At 40.9% G+C, this 21,576-nt stretch overlaps 1 protein-coding gene across 3 annotated transcripts; it reads left to right on the forward strand.

Moving 5' to 3' along the window:
- Positions 1-862: 862 nt before the first annotated feature.
- On the forward strand, positions 863-21,015 carry mypn (myopalladin). 3 transcript variants are annotated; one of them, XM_089012345.1, is made up of 20 exons: positions 863-1,091; positions 3,099-4,160; positions 8,828-9,003; positions 9,178-9,229; positions 9,306-9,669; positions 10,376-10,450; positions 10,529-10,670; positions 11,804-11,920; positions 12,020-12,665; positions 13,551-14,552; positions 14,633-14,765; positions 15,636-15,716; positions 16,749-16,970; positions 17,044-17,193; positions 17,273-17,352; positions 18,327-18,453; positions 18,669-18,747; positions 18,831-18,996; positions 19,814-19,947; positions 20,030-21,015. In XM_089012345.1, exons 2-20 carry the CDS (start codon positions 3,100-3,102, stop codon positions 20,206-20,208), a joined length of 4,986 nt encoding a protein of 1,661 aa, XP_088868471.1. In that variant the 5' UTR covers positions 863-1,091; position 3,099; the 3' UTR covers positions 20,209-21,015. The 3 variants fall into 3 exon arrangements, with proteins under 3 accessions (XP_088868471.1, XP_088868469.1, XP_088868470.1); XM_089012343.1 differs by having other exon boundaries at positions 864-1,091; positions 18,540-18,747; XM_089012344.1 differs by lacking the exon at positions 15,636-15,716 and having other exon boundaries at positions 864-1,091; positions 18,540-18,747.
- The last annotated feature ends 561 nt before the right edge of the window (positions 21,016-21,576 follow it).

Below are 21,576 nucleotides of genomic sequence, written 5' to 3' on the forward strand. Positions count from 1 at the left end.
GCACCAAGACAACTATTTGATACTAGCTGACACAAATTCCCAGCAGACAAATCAGCCCATTTCCAACAGAGCTTGGCCGCCATCTTGTGCATTTTCTGGGATGCTACATTGCAGTCCAGATGCCTCAAAATGACACAAAGGACTTCTTTACTCAATTGCAAACATGTATGCTTTCCTCTTCAGAACTATTAGAATCATATTCATAACTGGATGAGTAACAAGAAAGCATCTTCTCCGAATCTAAAGCCATTGTTTTGATTCTAGAGCAAGGCAAAACGTATTTGCGTGACGTCACGAACAAGGGGGCGGGACCTTCTGAAAATGAAACCTTTTCGGATCATTTCGAAGTCGTTTTAGGAGACTTTAAGTCATTTTTTATCGGTGTTTTTCATTTGACTAAAAATATCAGCCTGCATGTTTTGGGTATTTTAGATGCTATAAAACGTTTTTCTGATGTCAGTTAGGAAACAAAAAAAATGGCGTTGGTTGTCCTTTAAGAGTAGGTCCAATGAGTACAATATTTCATCATATTTTGCGTACACTGCATTCATCATACTTTCAAGAACACCCAAAACGCACCCAAATCTGCAAACGACACCACCAAGACATTGAACAAACCATCATTACGATCGTTCAAAATGATTTTTGGAGGAATGCTTTGAAAGGATGTTAAGGTTGCGGGGGGGTGTGAGGCTGCAAAAAGGGCTTCTAAATCTGTTGGATGGTGGTCTCCTGCAGAGCAGCAGAGGTGGAATCCCTTTACAGCATGCTTTCCTGTGGCCAATGAGCACGGACGCCTCCCAGACATATGGGCTAGGCCTCCCCAAAATAACCTGCGACCCAGGCGCTGACAAATGTTGCTACTTTTATTGCTGACAGGTTACCCTAGCGACTCGCCTTCATATTACCCCCCCTTCTAAAACGCCAAGGGTAACTGCGCGAGAAAAACAGGAAAGCTGGGCAGCTGCCTGTTCCCAAAGTTTTCCTAGGTGGCAGCAAGTGGAAGACGGGAATCTCCTACTTGGAACACAGGTGCAACCCCGAGGAGACACCAGTACCTTTCCCAGAGACCAGCTGGGCTTACTCTGAAGGTAAAAAATATATATACAGTAAAGTCTCGTTATGTCGATATTCAAGGGAGTCAGAAAAAATATCGACATAACCGGGACTATCGATATATCCGACCCTGTTTGCATGTAATTTTCTCTGTGCGTGCATAGAAATAGTATCGATATAACCGATATCGATATAACGAGACTTTACTGTATTTATAGCACCCCTTAAAGTCATTATTCCTGCATGAGCCTGATGCTGCAAGGAAATTCTGAAAAAGCTCTTGACATGTCTTGACTTCCGTCTACATTTAGATGAGGACTGCGAAAGCAGCCACTTAATTCAATTTACTCTAACCCAAAACATCCGCCACCCCACTAACCCGAGTGGTATGATCCTGTCCTGCGTTTACTCAGCATGGGCCTGGTCCCGATAACAAACTTTTTAAGCGAACTCTCCAAGTCTCAATTTAGGACCATTTCACTCACTTTGGTTGTCATTCATTTGGGGATTATAGTACGTCCGATCTAACTCGTGATAACAAGGTCGCGAAAGATGAAGGAAGCCGCTTTTCTTTGTTGATTTTCTTCTTGTAAACTGAGCCCCCGGTTATTTTTAGATATGACTTGGTGGGCTTGGAGTCTGTTTGCTAAGGATTAATGTGCACAACAGCTGCACCTTCAGGTCCGCTGGAAGGGCATCGCCAGTGAGCTTAATCGCACCGATTTGAGTGTCAGTAGCATATGCGCGCGCTATCTCGTGTCTGTAATTCCATGACTCGCTCATGCTTAGTGTCAGAAAATTATGCAAGGGGGAAACTTGACAGAAGTGAGGAAGGGTGCGGCGATAGGGAGAGTGGGTGGGGGTCTGTATCCCATCAAAGCGGACAACGTGTTAAGACTATGCCAAAATTTGACGAAAATAAAATGCTATTTTTTTGACCAGATCTTTTTACCTTCAGCTTCTGGATTTGTGTTGTCAACAGAGGTTGTTTTTCTTTATCAGATCAACTTATTCACACGCTTGTTGTCATTTTTGGTCGGGAATTAGCTGGAGGCGGTCTCGGTTTTTGAGTGACAAGAAAAGTATAAAGCGTGGACTCGTCGCCAGCCGATTCCAGAGCACAAATTTCTGTAAACAGGAATTCACATTTTTACACTTTTGAATCTGCAATGAACCAAAAGTGCGTGTTTTTTAGATGTAGAAGGAAGCTGGAGTAGCGAAGTAAGTTTGCCCCTCCCCCCTCAATTTTAATAGCGTATCTTTTTTAAAAAAAAATATTTTTACATTAGCGGTGTCAAACCTGTTCTCACTGCAGACCACGTTGTTGTGCTGGTTGCCTTCAAGTTCAATGGGCGTAAATACAGGGTGACCCAAAAAGATGCATACCCATGAAAATTTCAATTGTGGCTTTGATTAAAAAGCTATTTATTTGAAATTACATGCACACATTATTCAGTTAATGGAAGACCATTCACCAGAGTTTCAGTTATTTCTGTCAATTTTTAGTCAATTTATGGCTTTCACAAGATGTGTTCCAAATGTCCACCATTTCGTTGCAAGCAAAACTGTACTAGTCTGACAAAGCTGTCAATCACTTTTACACACTCCTCTTTCGGGAGGGTGACCCAAAAAGATGCATTCTACTGAGTCCCTCACTGCAGCAATGATTTCTCCTATAATTCAGATCTTAGTTTTACTCCCTGATGCTTTCTACTATCTTTGTGACTGCTTTATTTTCTGTATATGTTAGTTGTCCGTTTTAAGTGCTTTGTTACAGCTGCAGCTGTTGTTAAAGCGTTATATAAATCAATATGTATTGTATTGTATTGTATTGTATTGTATTGTATTTCAGTATGATGTGTGAAAGAATTTCGGTTGCGTATGTAAGAGAATTCTGGTTGGGTACGAAATAATGTCCAGGAAGGCCATCCGTGTCGTCATGCATCTCAAACGTTCTTTAGCTACAACGCAACTTAAAAGATCTTGGTTGTTCGTGTGCAGCAATTGAATCTCATTGCCGCCTTGTATGATTCTCCTCCCAGTATGCAAGAAAACGCCGCTGAGCAGCCGCAGTCGCTCTCTCAGCTCTTAAGGGAGAGCTACCTGGCCGAGGCCCGAGCCCATCAGCGTCACAGCGAGATGAGCCGCTCCGACGCATCGTCGTCACGCCTTCAAATTTTTGACCTGATCAAAGGAAAGGCAGAGGACTCGGCGGGGATCCACGAGAGCCAATTTCCGGACCTGTCGGCATTCCTCAGCCAAGAAGAGCTGGATAAGAGCGTCAACTTGGCCCGCCAAGCCATCGGACATGAGCACCGGGAGGAGAGGCCCGAGGTCAAAGCCGCCATCACTCCATCTGCCTCGGCTTCTATTTCTTCACCCACAATTTCCACCGTTTCCCTCACGAAGCCCTCTCCAGTTCCTCATATGCCCTCCTCTACGCTGCCTCTCACACCGCCGGTTGCGTCACCAATATCGCAATCAAAGCTCGCATTGGACAGAAAATCACACCCAGCCTCCTCGTTAGAGGACAACACCACGAGGAACAATAGTGAAGGTCTAAACCACTTGAACAAGTCGGTGAGGAACTCCCCTTTTGGGGTGGAGACCCAATCCAAGAAGGAGTTCCTTAATAAGGCGGCCGATTTTATCGAAGAGCTTTCCTCACTCTTCAAAGCTAACGCATCCAAACGGATACGACCGAAAGCATGCAAAGCCCATCGGAGTCGGAACCAGAACAAGAGCCAAAAGGATGGAAAAAGTTACTCAGATGACTCAGACGACAGGGAGCGTTTGGTCATATCCGCGGACCTGGCACAGGATGGGTCCGATGCCATCGTTAGCCAACTGTCAGACATTCAGGGGGACTCTGGGTTTGGTCATATGGAAATACAGAACAGTATGATAACTGAGGAGCAGCAGTTTGGGTCGAAAGAGGTGGAGGCACCCCAAGGCTACATTTTGAAGCAAACTCCATCGTGTACAGACGAGCAAACATGCGAGCCACCCCATTTTATCCAAAAACTGAAAAGCAGAGAAGTTCCTGAGGGTAGCAACGTCCAGTTAGACTGCATCGTCAGAGGAAATCCGACACCTAAAGTCCGGTAAGAAGCCACAAATCTGAAAGGCGATCCAGTCTGACAGGAGCTCTAATATTAGTTAGCCCAAAGATATGTTGGCCTCTGCATTCGCTTCAATGTGTCATATTCCCAAAATGAAAGGTTATCGTACTGGTGTCGGTGTGGTGGAGTCTCTTGAATCTCTTTAATCTGAGAAATACCAGAATGATATCTGAAAAAGAGATTGTGTGAATTTGCCAATTAAAACAGTACATGGTCAATCTGGTTAGAAGCGCTATTCTATAAGGGACCAATCAAATTGTCATATATCAGTCAGTCCTTCCTTCTGAATTGTAATTCATTAACATAGCAAGATACTTTTATCATTCTGGAAACCGTTTGAGGAGTTCCTTTTTCTGTTCTAGCATGACTCAAAGAAAGGTCAATCAAAATATTCTGGAATGTGTCTGTGGTGGAGGAATTTATCAAAATAAGAGTAAAAACTCACATAGGCACCAAATAAATTTGCAATTTCAATTTCCTATCTAATTAATGTGTTTAGATGAGAATCATTTCGGGAGTTTTTGTTACTAAAAACAAAAAGTCCACACTGGCAAAAGTTACATTTATACAGTGTGTATACACACACAGACACACAAATTTAAAGGTGTCATTACAGTGCCTAATCTGTATACTAAATGCCATTTCCCAGACTGGATTTGCACTGCATTGTTCAAATGACATAATTCCAATGTGTTTGTCTCAAGTGGCATCATTTAGATATGCATAGTGGTAGACAAGAAAAAAAATAGTTTGGCTGTCTTCGTGTCCAAAAGTCTGATACATGTTGGATTTGCTGATGTCTGCGCAGTAGAAATGGACAGATTCATACTTGTATCATGCTTGCTTTTATGGTATGTGTTGCCTCTTGGTGGTGGTGATGATACTAGTGTAGTTATTGATGTGCACTTTGAATTCTGGATAATTGCCATTGTGTTGAAATTGTGCATCAAATCTAACACAAAAAAAAAAATATGGGCATTTTAAAGGTGCTTATAAATGAAATGTATTATTATTATTATTATTATTATTATTATTATTATTATTATTATTATTATTATTATTAAATTAGAATTAGCCACTTGGGCTTACAGTAAAAATTCAGCTTGAGGTAGAACAGAATTCGTGGGGGTTGATTAGGTTTTTTTTTCATAATTTCTTCACAATCACACTGTAAAAATAAGTTAAATATAGTTATTAGTAAGACAAAAATAATTCAACCCTCAATATTTAATTATTTAATATGTTTTGTCATATTACAGTATTCAGCATTTTTTTTTTTTTGTTCTTTTGACTTCAAGATGGCACCGCGATAGTGGCTGCCTTTCCAGCAGCTCCTGTATTTTGGTTTTCTACTTCTTTCTTTCCTTTCCTATTCCTTTCATAACTTTGCTGCTGTGAAATGCAAATTTCTCCACTGCGAGACTAATGAAGGCTAATCCAATTTTAACATTACAGTCAAAAATGAAGACAATGTGAAAATGAGTCCCCTCAGAGATTAATATCATCATTTGACTTTTTTTTTTGAGTGTCATGTTTAAAGAGAAGTGAAGCACATGCATAAGAAAACAGAAAATCGTTTTAAAATGGCTTAACTTGATCCCTTCCATTTACAACACAAAACTTGCAGGGCAGTATTGACTCCCTCTCTTCACTCAAGACCTCTCATGGTCCTCATTTTGTAATTTGATATTTTTTTTTCTTAAAAAAACATCTATTTTCAGCCGATGAAGTCCCCAATTTTCCACTCTCCATACATTTTACATTTTTACTGTGGATCAGCATCGATTTATGTTTAGAAGATGCAACGAAGGGGTAATGTGAAAACGTTTGAGGCTGGACAGCATGCAAACGGGGTATAGGCGAGGTCGAGGGGAGGGGGCATGGTCTTGCTAGTTCTACTGAGCATTGTTGAGGCACTAACATACACTTGTGCTGGGGGAATGCAAGCGCTCGGCCATTTTTAGACTGGACTGGCAGTGCGAGCTGTAGTCTCGTCTGATAATGGAACCCAGTGAGGTATTGGCGGTCTCATGAACGCGAGCAGCACTTGGGTAAGAGGGTTTTTATTTTGTCTTTAGTAGAAACTTGACATTGTTTCTTCGTTAATGTAGTTTCATCTTTTGTATATATTGTTGTTTTTAACTCATTCACTGCCATTCACATATTTATTTGGGAATTGAAAATATGACTTAGAGCACCATTCCTGAATTTGTTCAGGTTTTGTTTTTTTCTTGCTCGGGTGCCGATAAAGCGCTGGACATGGTCTCTAGTAAAGTTTTGATATTCCACAAGAGGGCAGCATTTCCCTTTGTTTCCGTGTTAGTGCTTTGTTCCAACTTCAGATGTTGTTAAAGTGTGATATAAACCAATATGTATGTATTGTATTTTGGACAGCTGCACTCATTTCAAGCTCATATAACTCCAGACCCACATAATTTAGGAATTAACTATTTTTTCTGATGAAAGAAGAGAGTGCAAGGTTTTAAACGCTGTATTGAATTTTTACGTAGTCCTAAAACTCAATATTCTATGAGTCCTGGAATTCAAATGACAAAAACCCTGGCACCGGAGTGGACACATACGTATTTGCATGTCTGGCAGTGAATGAGTTAAAGCTAGCTGTAGCATAAGATATCTCTTTAAAAAAATTTGTTCATTCAATGAACCTCATCCTTTATGCCAAAGTTCATTCGGACTGTTTCAGCTTTTGCCGTGTCTACTCGATATGTTTGGTTGTATCGGTGTGTGTGAGAAGTTTAGCCTGATGTGAGTTTGGTGAGGGAATCTCCTTGCTAGGAGGAAAATAGCTCTGACAGGTGCAGTGAGGAGCACACCAACCATCCTCTATACTACTCATGCTTTTAATTTAGACTCTTACTCATGACAAATGACTCTCGTGTGGCAGAACATCCTGCGGCGAGTCTATTCCAGTGAGGCATGAGAAGGAATTCCGGTGTACCTTCACAATTGTACATATTGAGTGGCCTCACGAGAGTTTTATGATCATCTCGCCACATGCCTACCTTTTTTCCTCTTTGCTTATTGGATGGATTTTTCCAAATATTGTGGACTCATTGGCTGAAAATTGGTGTTCCGAGAGGCTCATGGTCATATCGCTACATTATGTATTGGAAGTCAGTTTTTTGTTATCATTTTGAAATGAATAATTACACTATACCATGATTGTCAACTCAATCTCTGCTCGTCTACTAGCTACTGGAAGATTTTGGAGACCAAATATTTGAACTAACATTCTTCAAATGTTGTTTTGGTGGGCTGTTCGGAAAGCAATTCCGCAAGCGGGGAAGCTAAAAATGTATATTGTAACTTTCTAATTCACAAATGCAAGTACCTGTTCACGTAGGGAAATTTTCTTCTACTTTTATGAAGTGATTGAACTTGAAAATGTTGATTTAAAGCTGATGTCATGTGTCCTTTCATCGTTGTCAACGAAAATATAAAATAACTTAACCTAAAAATACAAACATGGGTGGCCTCACGATAAAGTTTCAAGTCAAAACGCGCAGGTTGTTATGCATTCCTCCAGTATCCCAAGAGATTCTAAACTTGGAGTGACCGCTGCTGTACTTTACAGGCAAAAGGGAAAGTGTTTGCTCATTGAAGTTTATGTGATGGACTTGTAACTCAGCCAAAAAGCCGCTCAAAGACCGTGCATAGCTGCAGTTTTAAAGGGACAGGAAGAAGATCACCACAAAAAATGTAGAGTTAGCAGGGATGTAGAATTGCATTGCATATAGAGATATATAGAGATTAAAGGACAACCGACATCACTTTTTTGTTTCCTAACTGATATCAGAAAAACGTTTGATAGCATCTAAAATACCTAAAACACGCAGGCTGATATATTTAGTTAAATGAAAAACACCAATAAAAATGACTTAAAGTGTCCAAAATGTGCAAAAGAATTGAGCATTTTCAGAAAGTCCCGCCCCCAGGTCGTGACGTCATGCCAAAACGTCTTGCCTTGCTTGAGAATCGAAACAATGGCTTCAGATTCAGAGAATATGCGTTCTTGTTACACATCCAGTTATGAATATGATTCAAATCGTTCTGAAGAGGAAAGTATAAATGTTTGCAATCGATTAAAGAAGGTCTTCATTTTGATGGATCAAGACTGATGTGTAGTGTCACAGAAAATGCAGAAGATGGGGGCAAAGCACCGTATTTTTCAGCTTGGAATTTTTGTCAACGAACATCAAATAGTTGTCTCGGTGTAACATACAACGATTCACCATTGCGTTATTTATGTGTTTACCTTCTAATTTCGCCATCAACACGGATCAACACGAAGTTTTCAGACCAAAGTACCGCAAAATGCATTGAGGTGATGCAAGGTATGTCCTTTCTCAGTCAGGGGCGTTCCTTTAGTGACGTCACGTACGGACTCGTCACCAACTCAAAAACAAGACTTCCGGAATATTCAGTGCGAGTCCGAAAACATAAAATATAGCTATATGCGGTGGAATCTTTGTAAAATACGCTCAGTAGAAGTCATTTGAAGCCATTTTACAAAATATGGACACAATTTGTCCGGAGACGTCGGTTGTCCTTTAAGACTTAAAAAAAACAGCAACAAAAGCTAAATATTCCAAACATGCTAATATTCCATTAAATTTTCCGAATCGCAGGTGGTTCTGTGAGGGCAAGGAGTTGGAGAACAGCCCCGACATTCAGATCATCACCAGCGGTGATCTGCACTCTCTGATCATCACTGAAGCTTTTGAAGAAGACACCGGACGTTACTCCTGCTTTGCATCTAACTTTTACGGAACTGACTCCACTTCAGCCGAAGTTTACATCGAAGGTGATTCTGACATTCTCTGTAGATACTTTAAAGCTGCGCTTCTCAAACTGTTTGAAAATAATTCAGTTGTATCATAAAAAAAACCCAATGGGAATCTACATCTGGGGGTTGTTTTCGAAACATCTGCTTTACAAAGGCTGTATAGAATACTGAAATGCATGTGTGATCCTTCAGGCGCATCCTCTTCAGAATCTGAGGGGGAGCTGCACTTTGAGGATGTAGCCCAGTAAGTTCTCCTATTCTTGCCATTTAGATGTAAACGTTTGTTCTCATAAGTCTTTTTCTTCTTGTGATTTTGACAGCCTTCATGACAAACAGCCAAAGTCCACTCCACTATCAAGCCACCCCACAGCCGAAATTAAAGATTCTTCAATCAATCAAACCACAAAAGAACCAACAGAGGAGGTCAGCCCTCTTGTGACCCAGAAGGTCCCAGTTCCTGTCCAAACGACACCCGACTCACCTCCAAGCCCAGAGCTATCCCAAGCATTAGTAGCATCTACAGTTCATCCAGAGGAAACTGAAACAGGAGTATTTCCGACGTCACCGCCTGAAGAACTCACGGAGTGTCAGTTGCTGCCTGGGGCTGCTTTGCTCACACCTGCACCACAAATTTTAAACTCGGTGGCGCCGCTCCCGAACATCGCAAAAATATCTCAACTCGAGGTACAACCTAGACACACTTCCTACCATTTGTGTTGCATTTCTGCCAAAAACATGTTCGTTTATGTAGTTATTGTTCTTAAAGTGTCTCATTTATTTATTTATTTAGTGTGTGTTTATTTATTTTGTTGCTTATTTAATGGTGTTTATTTATTTATTTATTTATTTATTTATTTAGTTAGTTAGTTAGTTGGTCATTTATTTGTGTATTTGTGTATTTATTACTTTATTTATCTGTGTATTTATGTATTCGTTTATTTATTTATTTATGTATTTATTTATGTATTTATTTACCCATGTACTATTTATTTATTCATTTATCTATGTATTTATTGAGTTAGTTATTTATTGTTATTAATGTGTCTTATTTGTTTATTTATTTATGTATTTATTTATTTAATGGGTGTTCATTTATTTTGTTGCTTATTTAATCGTGTGTTTATTAATTTATTTAGTTTGTCATTTATTTGTGTTTATTTGTGCATTTGCTAATTTACTTATTCATCGGTGTGTTTGTTTATTTATTTAGTTGTTTATTTAGTGGTGTGTTTATTTATTTAGTGATTTATTTTGTGGATTTATTTATTCATGCATGGTTATTTCTTGATTTGTTTATTTATTGATGCATGGTTATTATTTTTTATTATTTAGAAATCTGCTTATTTATTTGTTTGTTTATATTTATTTCTGTGATTATTTTTTTGTCCAGAGTCAAACATCGAGCTTGAACCTCCAGGAAGACTTTAACCAGCAGGCCATTATGGCTGCCCCAGTTTTTACAAAGGTAGAATTTGCAGTAAAAAGGATATTGAGGATTTTTCTCACTGTATGTTCAAACAACATCCCTTTGTCATACCTCTAGAGTCTTCAGGACCTGGTGGCTTCAGAAGGACAGTTGATAGTGCTCGAGTGCCGTGTGAAAGGAGTGCCGTCCCCTCGAGTGGATTGGTATAAAGAGGCCAAAATCATCGAAGACTCTCCGGATTTCCGAATACTGCAAAAAAGTAAGCATGGGATGACACAAAATATGAGGTTAATGAAGTGGTAAGATATTCAAATGTACGACAAACAGAAACTGATTGCACACCTGCAGATTTTCGGTGGTCATTTTACAAAGTCATCATTGTTTGAGAATCGGATGTTGATAAATTGACCACCGCGCTGGTTAATAAGATCGGGTGACCCAAAAGGATGCGTACCCATGGAAATTTAAATTGTGGCTTTGATTAAAAAAACTATTTATTTCAAATTATAACCACACATTATTCAATTTAGACCATTCACCAGAGTTTCAGCTATTTCTGTCAATTTTTAGTCAATTTATGGCTTTCCCATGATGCGTTCCAAATGTCCACCATTTTGTTGCAAGCAAACCTGTACTCGTCTGATAAAGTTGTCAATCACTTTTACACATTCCTCTTTCGGGAAAAAAACATTGCTGCAGTGAGGGACTCAGTAGGATGCATCTTTTTGGGTCACACTCCCATGTTCAAGTCAGCAAGTAACATCCTCCTTGCTAAAGTATGATACGAAATGATCCTCTGTTAGTGATCTACAGAGTCCATTTCTTGTATTTTTTTTCAACATTTTTTTTCCACTGACGATCAGCAAGTAGAAATCCTGCAGCTCAATAGTGAGCCTCCAAATTTAAAGATGATCTGCTTCAATGATTGTGATTCAGATACATATATTTACAATTATAGTGGTGCTCTTTTCTGTTTTCAGAGCCCAGATCTCCAGCTGAGTCAAGTAGCTTATTTTTTATTTTTTTTTAAATAATTCTTCATTTGTAGGTAAATATATTTGTTGTCTTAGGAATTTATCATGCCGTGTTGAGACATCCAGTTCTGAAGTCTTAGTCCTTGGGAGAGACTTGTGCTCCTCTTCTGTACACAAGCCAGGGCTGCTTTCCCATGCTTGTGCACCTTATAAGGGAGTCTCTCATCCTGTGTCAAACCACCATGGCAGATCATTTCAACCTGCCTTAGCTTCAAGTCGACTCATCTGCACGTACAAAGAAACTCGGAGCGTAGCGTTACTTTGTCAAACAAGTCATTCGCTTTTTCTCTCGCAGGACTCTGATCAGCAATTCCGTCCGATCGATGTAATCATGTGAGTATCACTTTTGTTTCTCTAGATGAAATCTGCACATTGGTCATCTCTGAGGTATTTTCTGAAGATTCTGGGATGTTTACTTGTACAGCAAGCAACAACTATGGAAAAACGTCCAGTACTGCAACACTCAAGGTCAAAGGTAATAATTATGTTTTGTATTGGAAAAAGAAGAATCGCATCATAATGGTCGGATGTCGGTATACCTGAATAAATGTATTATTTGTATTTTTTTTTTCAGCGAATAATGTGAACAACCATGCAATTAGGCCTTTTTGTACTTTAACTGTGGAACCCACTCGAGTCCAAGAACCTTCCGCATCAGATCTCCGCATCCCTCCTATAAAACCCCAAACAGAGATTGCTCTGACCAATAACATCAAGCCCCACGCCAGCACCATCCGGTTGGATCCGTTGGTCAATAGCACTCTACGTTTGGACCCCTTAAGCACCAGCACCCTTCGTCTGCACCCCAACAAGTCCAGCATGCTTCGTCCGGACACCGTACGAACCAACCTACATGGTCTGGACACCAACGGCTTCTCCGGTGTCCCGAATCTCAACCCTGCGGTGGAGCAGGAAGCCTTCAGAACAATGTTGACTACACCTGACGCAAGTTCCAATTGCACGGCAGCCTCCAATCCTCAAAACGGGGCATCTGTTCAGTTGCCCCTCCCCAATCCACCTCCTAACTCCTGCCTGAAGTCAGGGGTCCTGACAAACCACAAAGACCCCCGTGCCGGCTCCAGAGTGGGTCTGCGTGTACATTTCAAACTACCCGAAGATGAGGAGAGTGAGCAAAGTGAGATATTTACTCCACCTGCTGAAGACGCTTCTGATGCACTACTCAACAAAGGACCACCACCCGTGCTAGCAAAACCCAGATTGTAAGTAAAGATGATAAGATTAGATTTGTGATGATTAAATTAAGTTCTAAAGGAATTATTGCTCTGGTACAATAAAGAGTAGCTTCTTCCAAAACGTTTGGTCCGGATCTCGAAGAAATGCTGAAAACTATTATTGTCATCCACAAGAATGTATTTTTAAACACCGGATTGCTATTCTATGGTAAAATAAAATATAATTACTCTTCAGATAAAAATGTGCTTTGAATGAGAAATCCTGCTGTAGTCTACAAACAAAATATGCAACCCAAACCACATTTTTAATTCATCCAATATCAGGATTTGATCCTCCCCCTCCTCTTCCAGTCCAAATATAAACGCTCCTCCTTCCGCTCCGCTCTAAGTCGCAATTCACAAATCCATGCAGGCAGACCTCAAATGTGGACTTTCAAGCTCTCCAAAACAAAGGATGGCATTTTCTATTTGTGAGTCCATTTGAATTTCCTCCATTTTGGTGCAAGGATAATCACACGATGTTTCCGATTCTTCTTGTGCTCACCCTGAAAAGTTGAATTCCTGCTGGTATTTAGGATTGGAGTTTGATCATTGACTTGTATTTACCAAAGACTAAACGTGACGGTGATTGAATCAACAGTACTTGAATATGACAAAAACCGTGACTGCATGACTCCATTTTGTGTGCATATCGAAAAACGTTCAGACGCTGTGCAGTGTTGTTCTGCGACCAACTTGTTGGTGGTCCTTAAAAGGGCAGATCATCTCCAGGCTGACTTTGGCTTACTCCTTTTGAGCTTTATGGGTTTGACCGACTGCGATTCACTGGAACAGCCCTGCTCCTCCTTCATGTTCACCATGTATAGTGTCTTTCCAGCTTCATCTGTGATGTTGCTTTTATTTGATTGACAGGGACCAGGCGCAGCTCCAGCTCCTTCATAACCAGGTTCTTATGGAGCAGCAGCAGGAAAGCGAACCCCCAACTCCAACCCACAATCATCCTTCAATGCAGGTGAAGACAGAGGCCTCTCGCGAAGGTTCATTCAGAGAAAACCGGGATTCCCATTTGACCTATCTTCACACCTCACCGATGACGACCAAATCTGGACCTATCCAGACCACGATGTCCCCTGCTGCGTCAATGAGTTCTCCTCCGGCAATCAACACCGCTCCTCCGCCTCTGCGATCTTTTCCATCCACGTCGCAGGGTAAGACCACATCTCAGGTGACGTTGCCTCCACCTAAACCGCAGCTCAACCACGCTACGCCTCTTGGAGTGGTACCCTCAAGCCAGATGATCCACGCCTCCCACATGAACCTATCGACAACAGTTCTTGCCAGAACTGCACCCGCACCGAAGTTTTCCTCAAATTTCAGTTCGAGTTCAACAGATTCCATCGCTTCCTCACATCATGTTACGTCTCCAGCTGCTTTACTGAGAACCACCCACGCTTCCCTTATGAATCTGAATGCGACCTCACAGGCTTTCAACTACACCCGACCCAAAGAGTTCATCACCGCTCACACGTTCTCACCCGTCAGGAGCCCCTCCCCAACTGAATCCCCGGTCCCGCTTCTCCAAGAACTGGCAGCTGCATTGCACTCTTCCACCACCAATTCGCCAGCGCGCCCTCCATTCTCACCACGGACCAGGATCTTTCCCACGAAAGTTCTCCAGTCCCCATCGAGTCCCCCATCAGTCATATCCTCACCCACGCCGGGTTCGGCGCCGATCCTACATAACGCGTTTGCCATCAGGGCCCAGTCCCCTCCGCAGACTTCCTCGCCCACCTCCAGCACTTCCACACCAAGCCCCATCCAAAACCCCGTGGCTTTTCTGAGCGCCATCCTGCCTTCCCTGACACCACCTCAGCCTACCAACTCCATGGGCCTTCCCAAAGGGGCACCTTTAGGGTACTTTGCATCTGATTTTTTGCATGACTGTAGAGGCGGGTGAGTCGACACATTCTCCAATGGTTCTTTTGTTTCTTAAGGTTCACTAAAAAGGTACCAAAGACACGCCTGCCAACGTCTGAAATTACTCGCGAGAGCAAAGATGTTGCTCTTCGTGGCATTGAGAAAAAAATGCAATTTCAAGAGGATCTTCCCAATTTTGCCTATCAGCAGGTACCAAACACCCCTTTGGTTATTTCTTGGTAGAGTCATTTGATGTGTTAGTTCAGTGTGCCGATTTAGTTCTCTTGTCCAGTTCAGATTTACAATATATACCGTATTTTCCGGTGTATAAGGCACACCCAAAAGCTTTGATTTTCTTCATAAGATGACCCTGCGCCTTATATGCAGGTGCGTCATATATCTGAAGTAATATTGAGCCACAGCAGGTCTCGCAATACTGTCGGACGCCACGACTCCATTTCCCCCCGTAGAAGAAGTTGTGCGTAAACCAAGCCTCTACTGTAGTGCCTTATAATGTGGCGTGCCTTATATATGGAAAACATTTAAAGATTTATATATTATACATATTTGGAAAACCTTTGTCATTCATTGAAGGTGCGCCTTATAGTCCAATGCGCTTATACATGGAAAAAGTTTGAAAATACACCATTCATTCGTGGTGCGCCTTATACTCCACAAAATACGGTACCTTGCATGTGAGGAATAATGTTTTTGACATTTTTATACAAAAGTTACTTATTAAAATGGTCATTTTCAAGTTTTTCCCATGTCACACAGACTGAAATTAACTTCAGAAAAGCTCACAATTCATTCTAAATGAAATTGTGAAACTTGATTTGGTACTCATCATCTGTAGTGATAATGATAATAACAATAATAATAATAATAATAATAATAATTCCTCTAATGGGTGGGCCATCGGTCAACCATTTTTCCTTCCTAATTCACAATCACTGGTCCATCTTGTCCTTGTACTGTAACCACGCATGGGTATAACCTTCCTTAGTCTGTCTGTGTGCTTCTCTCAGTCGGTTTGTGTGTCTTTGTGGGAGTTCGTAATCCATCCCTGTCCTCTCGTAGAAGCGGAGTATTGAGGGGATAACAGCAAGCAGACCCCTTGTTGGACCAAACATTCCAGCTACTGTCATTAGCTATGATGAGGTACAAGGATCATCTCTTTGCAAACACAGATTCGGGGAGCAAGCATGATGTTAGTTCAGTTACCGAGTAACTAATATTTGTTCTGCATGAAAAAAAATGACGACATTATGCTCATGACTCACTGTTCACTTAAAAATTCACTCATTTCTTCTTTGAAGCATATATGTCCTGAAATATGACAGGGAAAAAACGGATTCTGATTCTGATGAAAATGTTTTTCTTCTCTTTTTTTTTTTTTTTTGTAGTCCGATGAGTCAGATTTAACTCATCCACTGCCAGTCACGAATGTATTCAGAAATTGAAAATATGATGTAGAGCGACAATCCCGAATTTGTTTGGGTTTTCTCATGCTTGGGTGCCGATAAAGCGCTGACCATGGCCTCTGGCAATGTTTTTTTCCACATTGGGGAATCATTTCCCTTTTTTCCATGTTAGCGCTTTGTTCAGGCTTCAGCTGTTGTTAAAGCGCTATATAAACCAATATGTATGTATGTATTTTGGATAGATGTCCTCATTTGAAGCTCATATAACTCCAGACCCATATAATTTAGGGTTTTTTTTCTCATGAAAGAAGAGAGTCTAAAGTTTCTAACACTATATTAAATGTTTATGTAGTCCTAAAACTCAATATTCTGTGGGTCCTGGAATTCAAGTGACAATGACAAAAACCCTGACACTGGAGTGGACACATTTTTGCACTTCTGGCAGTGAATGAGTTCATGATGCAAAATTAATGAGATATAAAAATTCAAAACAGTCACGGTGCTCTCATTTAAATTCCGTTCTCTGTTTTACCCTCTCATCTTGCTGCATGAGATTATTTTATATGTTTTGCTTTCCAGCACAAATGCTATAGCATGTTTTCAATTTAGTGGTATAAAGTCAAAATACAAATTTGCATATCGTTCGATAGCCTGTGTCCCTTCTTCTATATATTATCTGAATACACATTTTACGGCAAGTAAAAAGGCAAAATAATATTATCTTACTTAATATTTTCTTTCACTTTGCATTTGTTCTCCATTTTATTAGGAGTACAAAGTTTCCAATTTTGAGCAGAGATTAATGAGCGAGATTGAGTTCCGCTTGGAGCGAACGCCAGTGGAAGAATCGGACGATGACGTGCAACATGACGACGTCCCCACGGGCAAATGCATCGCGCCAATCTTTGACAAGAAACTCAAAAACTACAAGGCCATGGAGGGCGTACCTGTTACTTTCTCCTGTAAAGTCGTTGGCATCCCCGTTCCGAAGGTGAGATGTCGAGTTGTGCAAAAAGGTAAGGATACTTTTATGTTCAGAACTCACGCCGTATTCATGTCAACAGGTGTACTGGTTCAAGGATGGGAAGCAGATCTTGAGGAAAAATCTGCATTATAAGAAGATAAGAGAAGGCGATGGGACATGCGCTTTACATATCGAGTCAACAACAGCTGATGACGATGGAAATTACACCATCATGGCAGCAAATCCACAGGTTAAATACACCATGTGTTAAGTTTCATCACCTCATCCTTCTGAATCCATCACTGATTCAACATTTGAAAAAAAAACAGGGACGAATGAGCTGTTCGGGTCATTTGATAATCAACACAGGACCCCCCAGAAACCGAATGACGCCGATTAATTCTCAGAGGTAAGCAGGAATGCAGATCTTGGGTATAAAACGTTTTGACAACTGTTCAATTGCCAGAGTTTTGTAAGAAATAAGTTCAAAAAGTGTAATTAACTCATTTATTCCCAAATTCCCAAATTTATTTGGGAATTTAAAAGCATGACGTGGAGCGCCATTCCCAAATCTGTTCGGGTTTTGGGTTTTCTTGCGGGAGGTGCCGATAAAGCGCTGGTCAGACCTCTGGCAATGTTTTTTTCCTCCCACGAGGACGCAGAAACTTGACATCGTTTCATCTTTAGTATATGTTGTTGTTTTTAACTCATTCACTGCAATTCACAAATTTATTCAGGAATTGAAAATATGACGTAGATCGCCATTCCCGAATTTGTTCGGGTTTTGTTTTTTCATGATTACGTGCCGATAAAGCGCTGACCAAGAGGACAGCATTTCCCTTTTTTCCATGTTAGCGCTTTGTTCCAGCTTCAGCTGCTGTTAAAGCGCTATAGAAACCAAAATATGTATGTATTGCATTGTATTTTGTATAGGCGCCCCCACTTGCACCTCATATTACTCCAGACCCATATAACTTAGGAATTAACTCTTTTTTCTGATGAAAGTAGAGAGTCTAAGGTTTCTTACGCTGCATTGAATGTTTATGTAGTCCTGGAATTCAAGTGACAATGACAAAAACCCTGGCACTGGAGTGGACACATTTTTGCACGTCTGGCAGTGAATGGGTTAATCTCTAAATTAAATTCTTTGTTGTTAACAAAACAATAAAATATCGCATCAGAAATGTATCTGACTAAAAATGTTAACAGCTTTTCATGGAGCAAGTCTCCAACATGTCCATGTCGCTCTTCAGTCATGTAATTAAATTGTGACATTTAACTCAAAGCATCTTAATGGTGGCTTAACTAATTTCCCCTTTGAATGGATTTGGAACCAAATATATATAAGGGTTAAATAACCGTCAACGACTCACTGCATTTTAGGGTACGAAATCGCGTGCAGGAGGTTGAAGGAGAGCAAAGCCATGAGCGTTTTTTCCAGCCTCACTTCGTCCAGGCTCCAGGAGACACGCTAGCACATGAGGGGCGGGTGTGCAGGCTAGATTGCAAGGTCAGTATCGTGTTGTCAGCATCGTTTACACATACTGCCATATTTGCCAATTCCACCTTCAAAATGATCCTCATTACTTTTTTTAGGTGAGTGGTCTGCCCAACCCTGAGCTCATGTGGTTGGTCAATGGTCGGCCAATCTATCCAGATCTTTACCATAAAATGCTGGTGCGGGAAAATGGCATCCACTCTCTGGTCATTGACCCCCTGACACAGAAAGATGCTGGCACGTACACCTGCATTGCAAGCAACAAAGCAGGGCAGAGTTCTTTCAGTCTAGAACTCAAAGTTGTGGGTGAGCGCATTTCTGTTGCCATGGATAAAAGTGATGCTTTTGATGTAATCCCGAAGAATTTTCAGTATGAATTTTCCCTTCAGAAAAAGAGATGAAATACCCTCCCCAGTTCGTGGAGAAGTTACAGAATGTCGGAATCCCCGAGGGAAACCCCGTCCGCATGGAGTGTCGGGTGGTGGGCATGCCGAATCCAGTTATATTCTGGAAGAAAGACAACGACACCATTCCAAGAACACAGAGCAGAATGAGGTCAGTGAGACCAAAGAAAGAACTACCGGTGTACAACGATTATGATATTCAACAGAAGAATTTCAACAAGTCCCAGTTTTAGAAAAATACACATTTTCAAAATTTGGCACTTTAAGGAAAAGAGTGTTGTTCCCTGAGAAAGGCCCAATAGACGCCCAAAAGGGGATGTACTACCTGAGGCTGCTAAAGAAGCAAGGCCTGCCACAGGAGGTCCTATAACATTTCTACACGGCTGTCATCGAATCAATCCTGTGTTCTTCCATCACGGTTTGGTTCGGGGCTGCCACAAAAATGAACAAAATCTGACTTCAACGGACAGTTAGGACGGCGGAAAAAAATCATTGGCATCGCCCTACCCACTCTCGAGGATTTGCACACTGCAGGAATCCAAACAAGGGCGTGAAAAATCCTACCGCACCCTCCGCACCCTGCCCACCACCTTTTCCAGCGACTCCCCTCAAGCAGGCTCTACTGATCCATGCGCACCAAATCCAGCAGACATTTAAACAGCTTCTTTCCACCGTCACCATGAACTCGCTAAACAGTAACCCAAATATAACTGTATAGTGCCTCTTTGCGATATTTTTGTAATGATACTAGTGCAGTGTCTTCTACCGGAGTCAAATTCCTTGTGTGTTCTACATACTTGGCCAATAAAGATGATTCTGATTCTGATTAACAGCCCTGCCAAATTCAAACTTGAATCATCAAATATCAAGCCAGTTCTTTCTCTGTCGAACACTGTGATTGTGTCAGCTGACTGCTCCACTCTGTCAGATACTTGCTAGCATGTTTCGTAACTCTGCTTCTGCTTTAGCATGCATCAGGATGCCACAGGATACGTGTGCCTCCTCATCCAGCCAACCACTAAAGAGGATGCTGGTTGGTATACAGTGTCAGCCAAAAACGAGGCGGGGATTGCAGCCTGCACCTGTAGGCTGGATATCTATGGTACGAAAGTGAGCAGTACATGTATAAACTTTCACCCACCTGACTGAAGTTTAAACTTGTCACCATTTATTATGACCTTCAGCACAGTGGCATCAGAGCGTACCGGCGCTCATGAAGAAGACAACAGGTACGGGAAGCCGCTACGCGGCTCTCACAGGCCAAGGACTTGACATCAAATCGGCTTTCCCCACATCGGAGACAAACCCCTTCCTGTTCTCCAGCTCACCTGCTGAGGGCACATTGGAGAGCGAGGAGCTGTGAAGAGCATATTCTTTTTCGGGATGTGCCTGAATGTTTACCTACTCGGAATTCTGTGATGAGTTTGATGTGAGACACTCAGAGGAAAGAGCGATTGTGAAAGGGTTGTGCTACTTAGCACAGAGTCACCATTCCGGTTTACGTAGGTCATATCAAGAGTGTTACACACATTATTTGAAAAATAAATTGCTAAGTCTTAGCTTATGAGCCATTAATGGAGTTGAATTTTCTCCAACAACTTTAAATGATGAAAGTTTATTAGTGTTTTTTTTTTACTGTGGAGAATATATTTTCCCAACAATCTGTTCACACAGTAGTTACACTTATTTCCCTTTGCAAAACTTCTAGTAAATTTATATTTGATAAATCAAAATCATCAAAATTATTTGAGAAAAGAATTTGAGAAAAGCACTATTTTATTTAGTTTGTTGATTAAACATTGAATTGTTTCAACATAAGTGCATTTCTCATGTAAATTTATCAGGGTTCACCATTTAGCACCCTGTTTTCCCTGTGTATGCAAATATGATAATGAAAACAGTTTTTTCATAGTTGTTAGTTGCTGAAACTGTTTATGGGGAAGTGAATGAGATTATTTTTAAAAAATGTGTTTGATGGTCCAGTGTCAGATGAAAAAGTGAAGCTTAAAGGGCAATCTGAGCAGTTTAAATGATAACCTTGAACAAAGAGAATTTCAAGTGACTTTGGAAATACGTATTTGGAGGGAAGCTTTAAAGCACCTATTTTATTTCTGTTATGTTGCACATTGTAAAATATTTTTGTTTTGAGAATAAAATTATATTTATTCAAGTGAGTCAGTTTCTTTTGTATACCAAATCTGTCACTATATCACATCTGATACCAGTGGCGGGCCGTGCTTGTCACTCCTACGTCTAAATCAATCGACAGTTGCGAGTATGGTGTGATTTAATAAACGTCCACTAGAGCATGTCGTTGGCCAGGAAATAACTTATGACTGGACAAAAAACTAGCTTCGGAGCTGTCCAACCTTTCTTAATGATGTCCATCTATTCTTGAAAAGTCCGTCTTGAAAATGGCTTTAACAGTATATCTGCAACCAAATCCATTTCTTCTCCTCCTTCAGCCATTGTGGGTTGACAAAAGTGGCATTATATCAACACAATGTATTTGCTTATGCAGCTCGCGACATATACAGTGAGACCTCAACTTACAAACACCTTAACTTACAAACTTTTCCTCTTACAAACATCAAATTCATGAAAATTAAACCTTATAATAAGCACTATTTTCATAATACACACCCACCACGGCTGGCGGAGTGATCTTCGGCGGAAGCACACGACCGAACAGCACCAGAGGTTAAGTTACCAACAGTCCTTATGGAAGGTG

Source organism: Hippocampus bargibanti, linkage group LG13 (genome assembly GCF_051943395.1).
Source record: "Hippocampus bargibanti isolate YZ-2025 linkage group LG13, ASM5194339v1, whole genome shotgun sequence".
Lineage (NCBI taxonomy): Eukaryota > Metazoa > Chordata > Actinopteri > Syngnathiformes > Syngnathidae > Hippocampus > Hippocampus bargibanti.

Coding starts and splice junctions, on each gene's coding strand:
- mypn (XM_089012343.1), top strand. CDS start 3,100: ATGCAAGAAAACGCCGCTGAGCAGCCGCAGTCGCTCTCTCAGCTCTTA. Junction 9,004..9,177: donor AGCCGAAGTTTACATCGAAG/GTGATTCTGACA, acceptor GTGATCCTTCAG/GCGCATCCTCTTCAGAATCT. Junction 15,717..16,748: donor CTGTCATTAGCTATGATGAG/GTACAAGGATCA, acceptor CCATTTTATTAG/GAGTACAAAGTTTCCAATTT.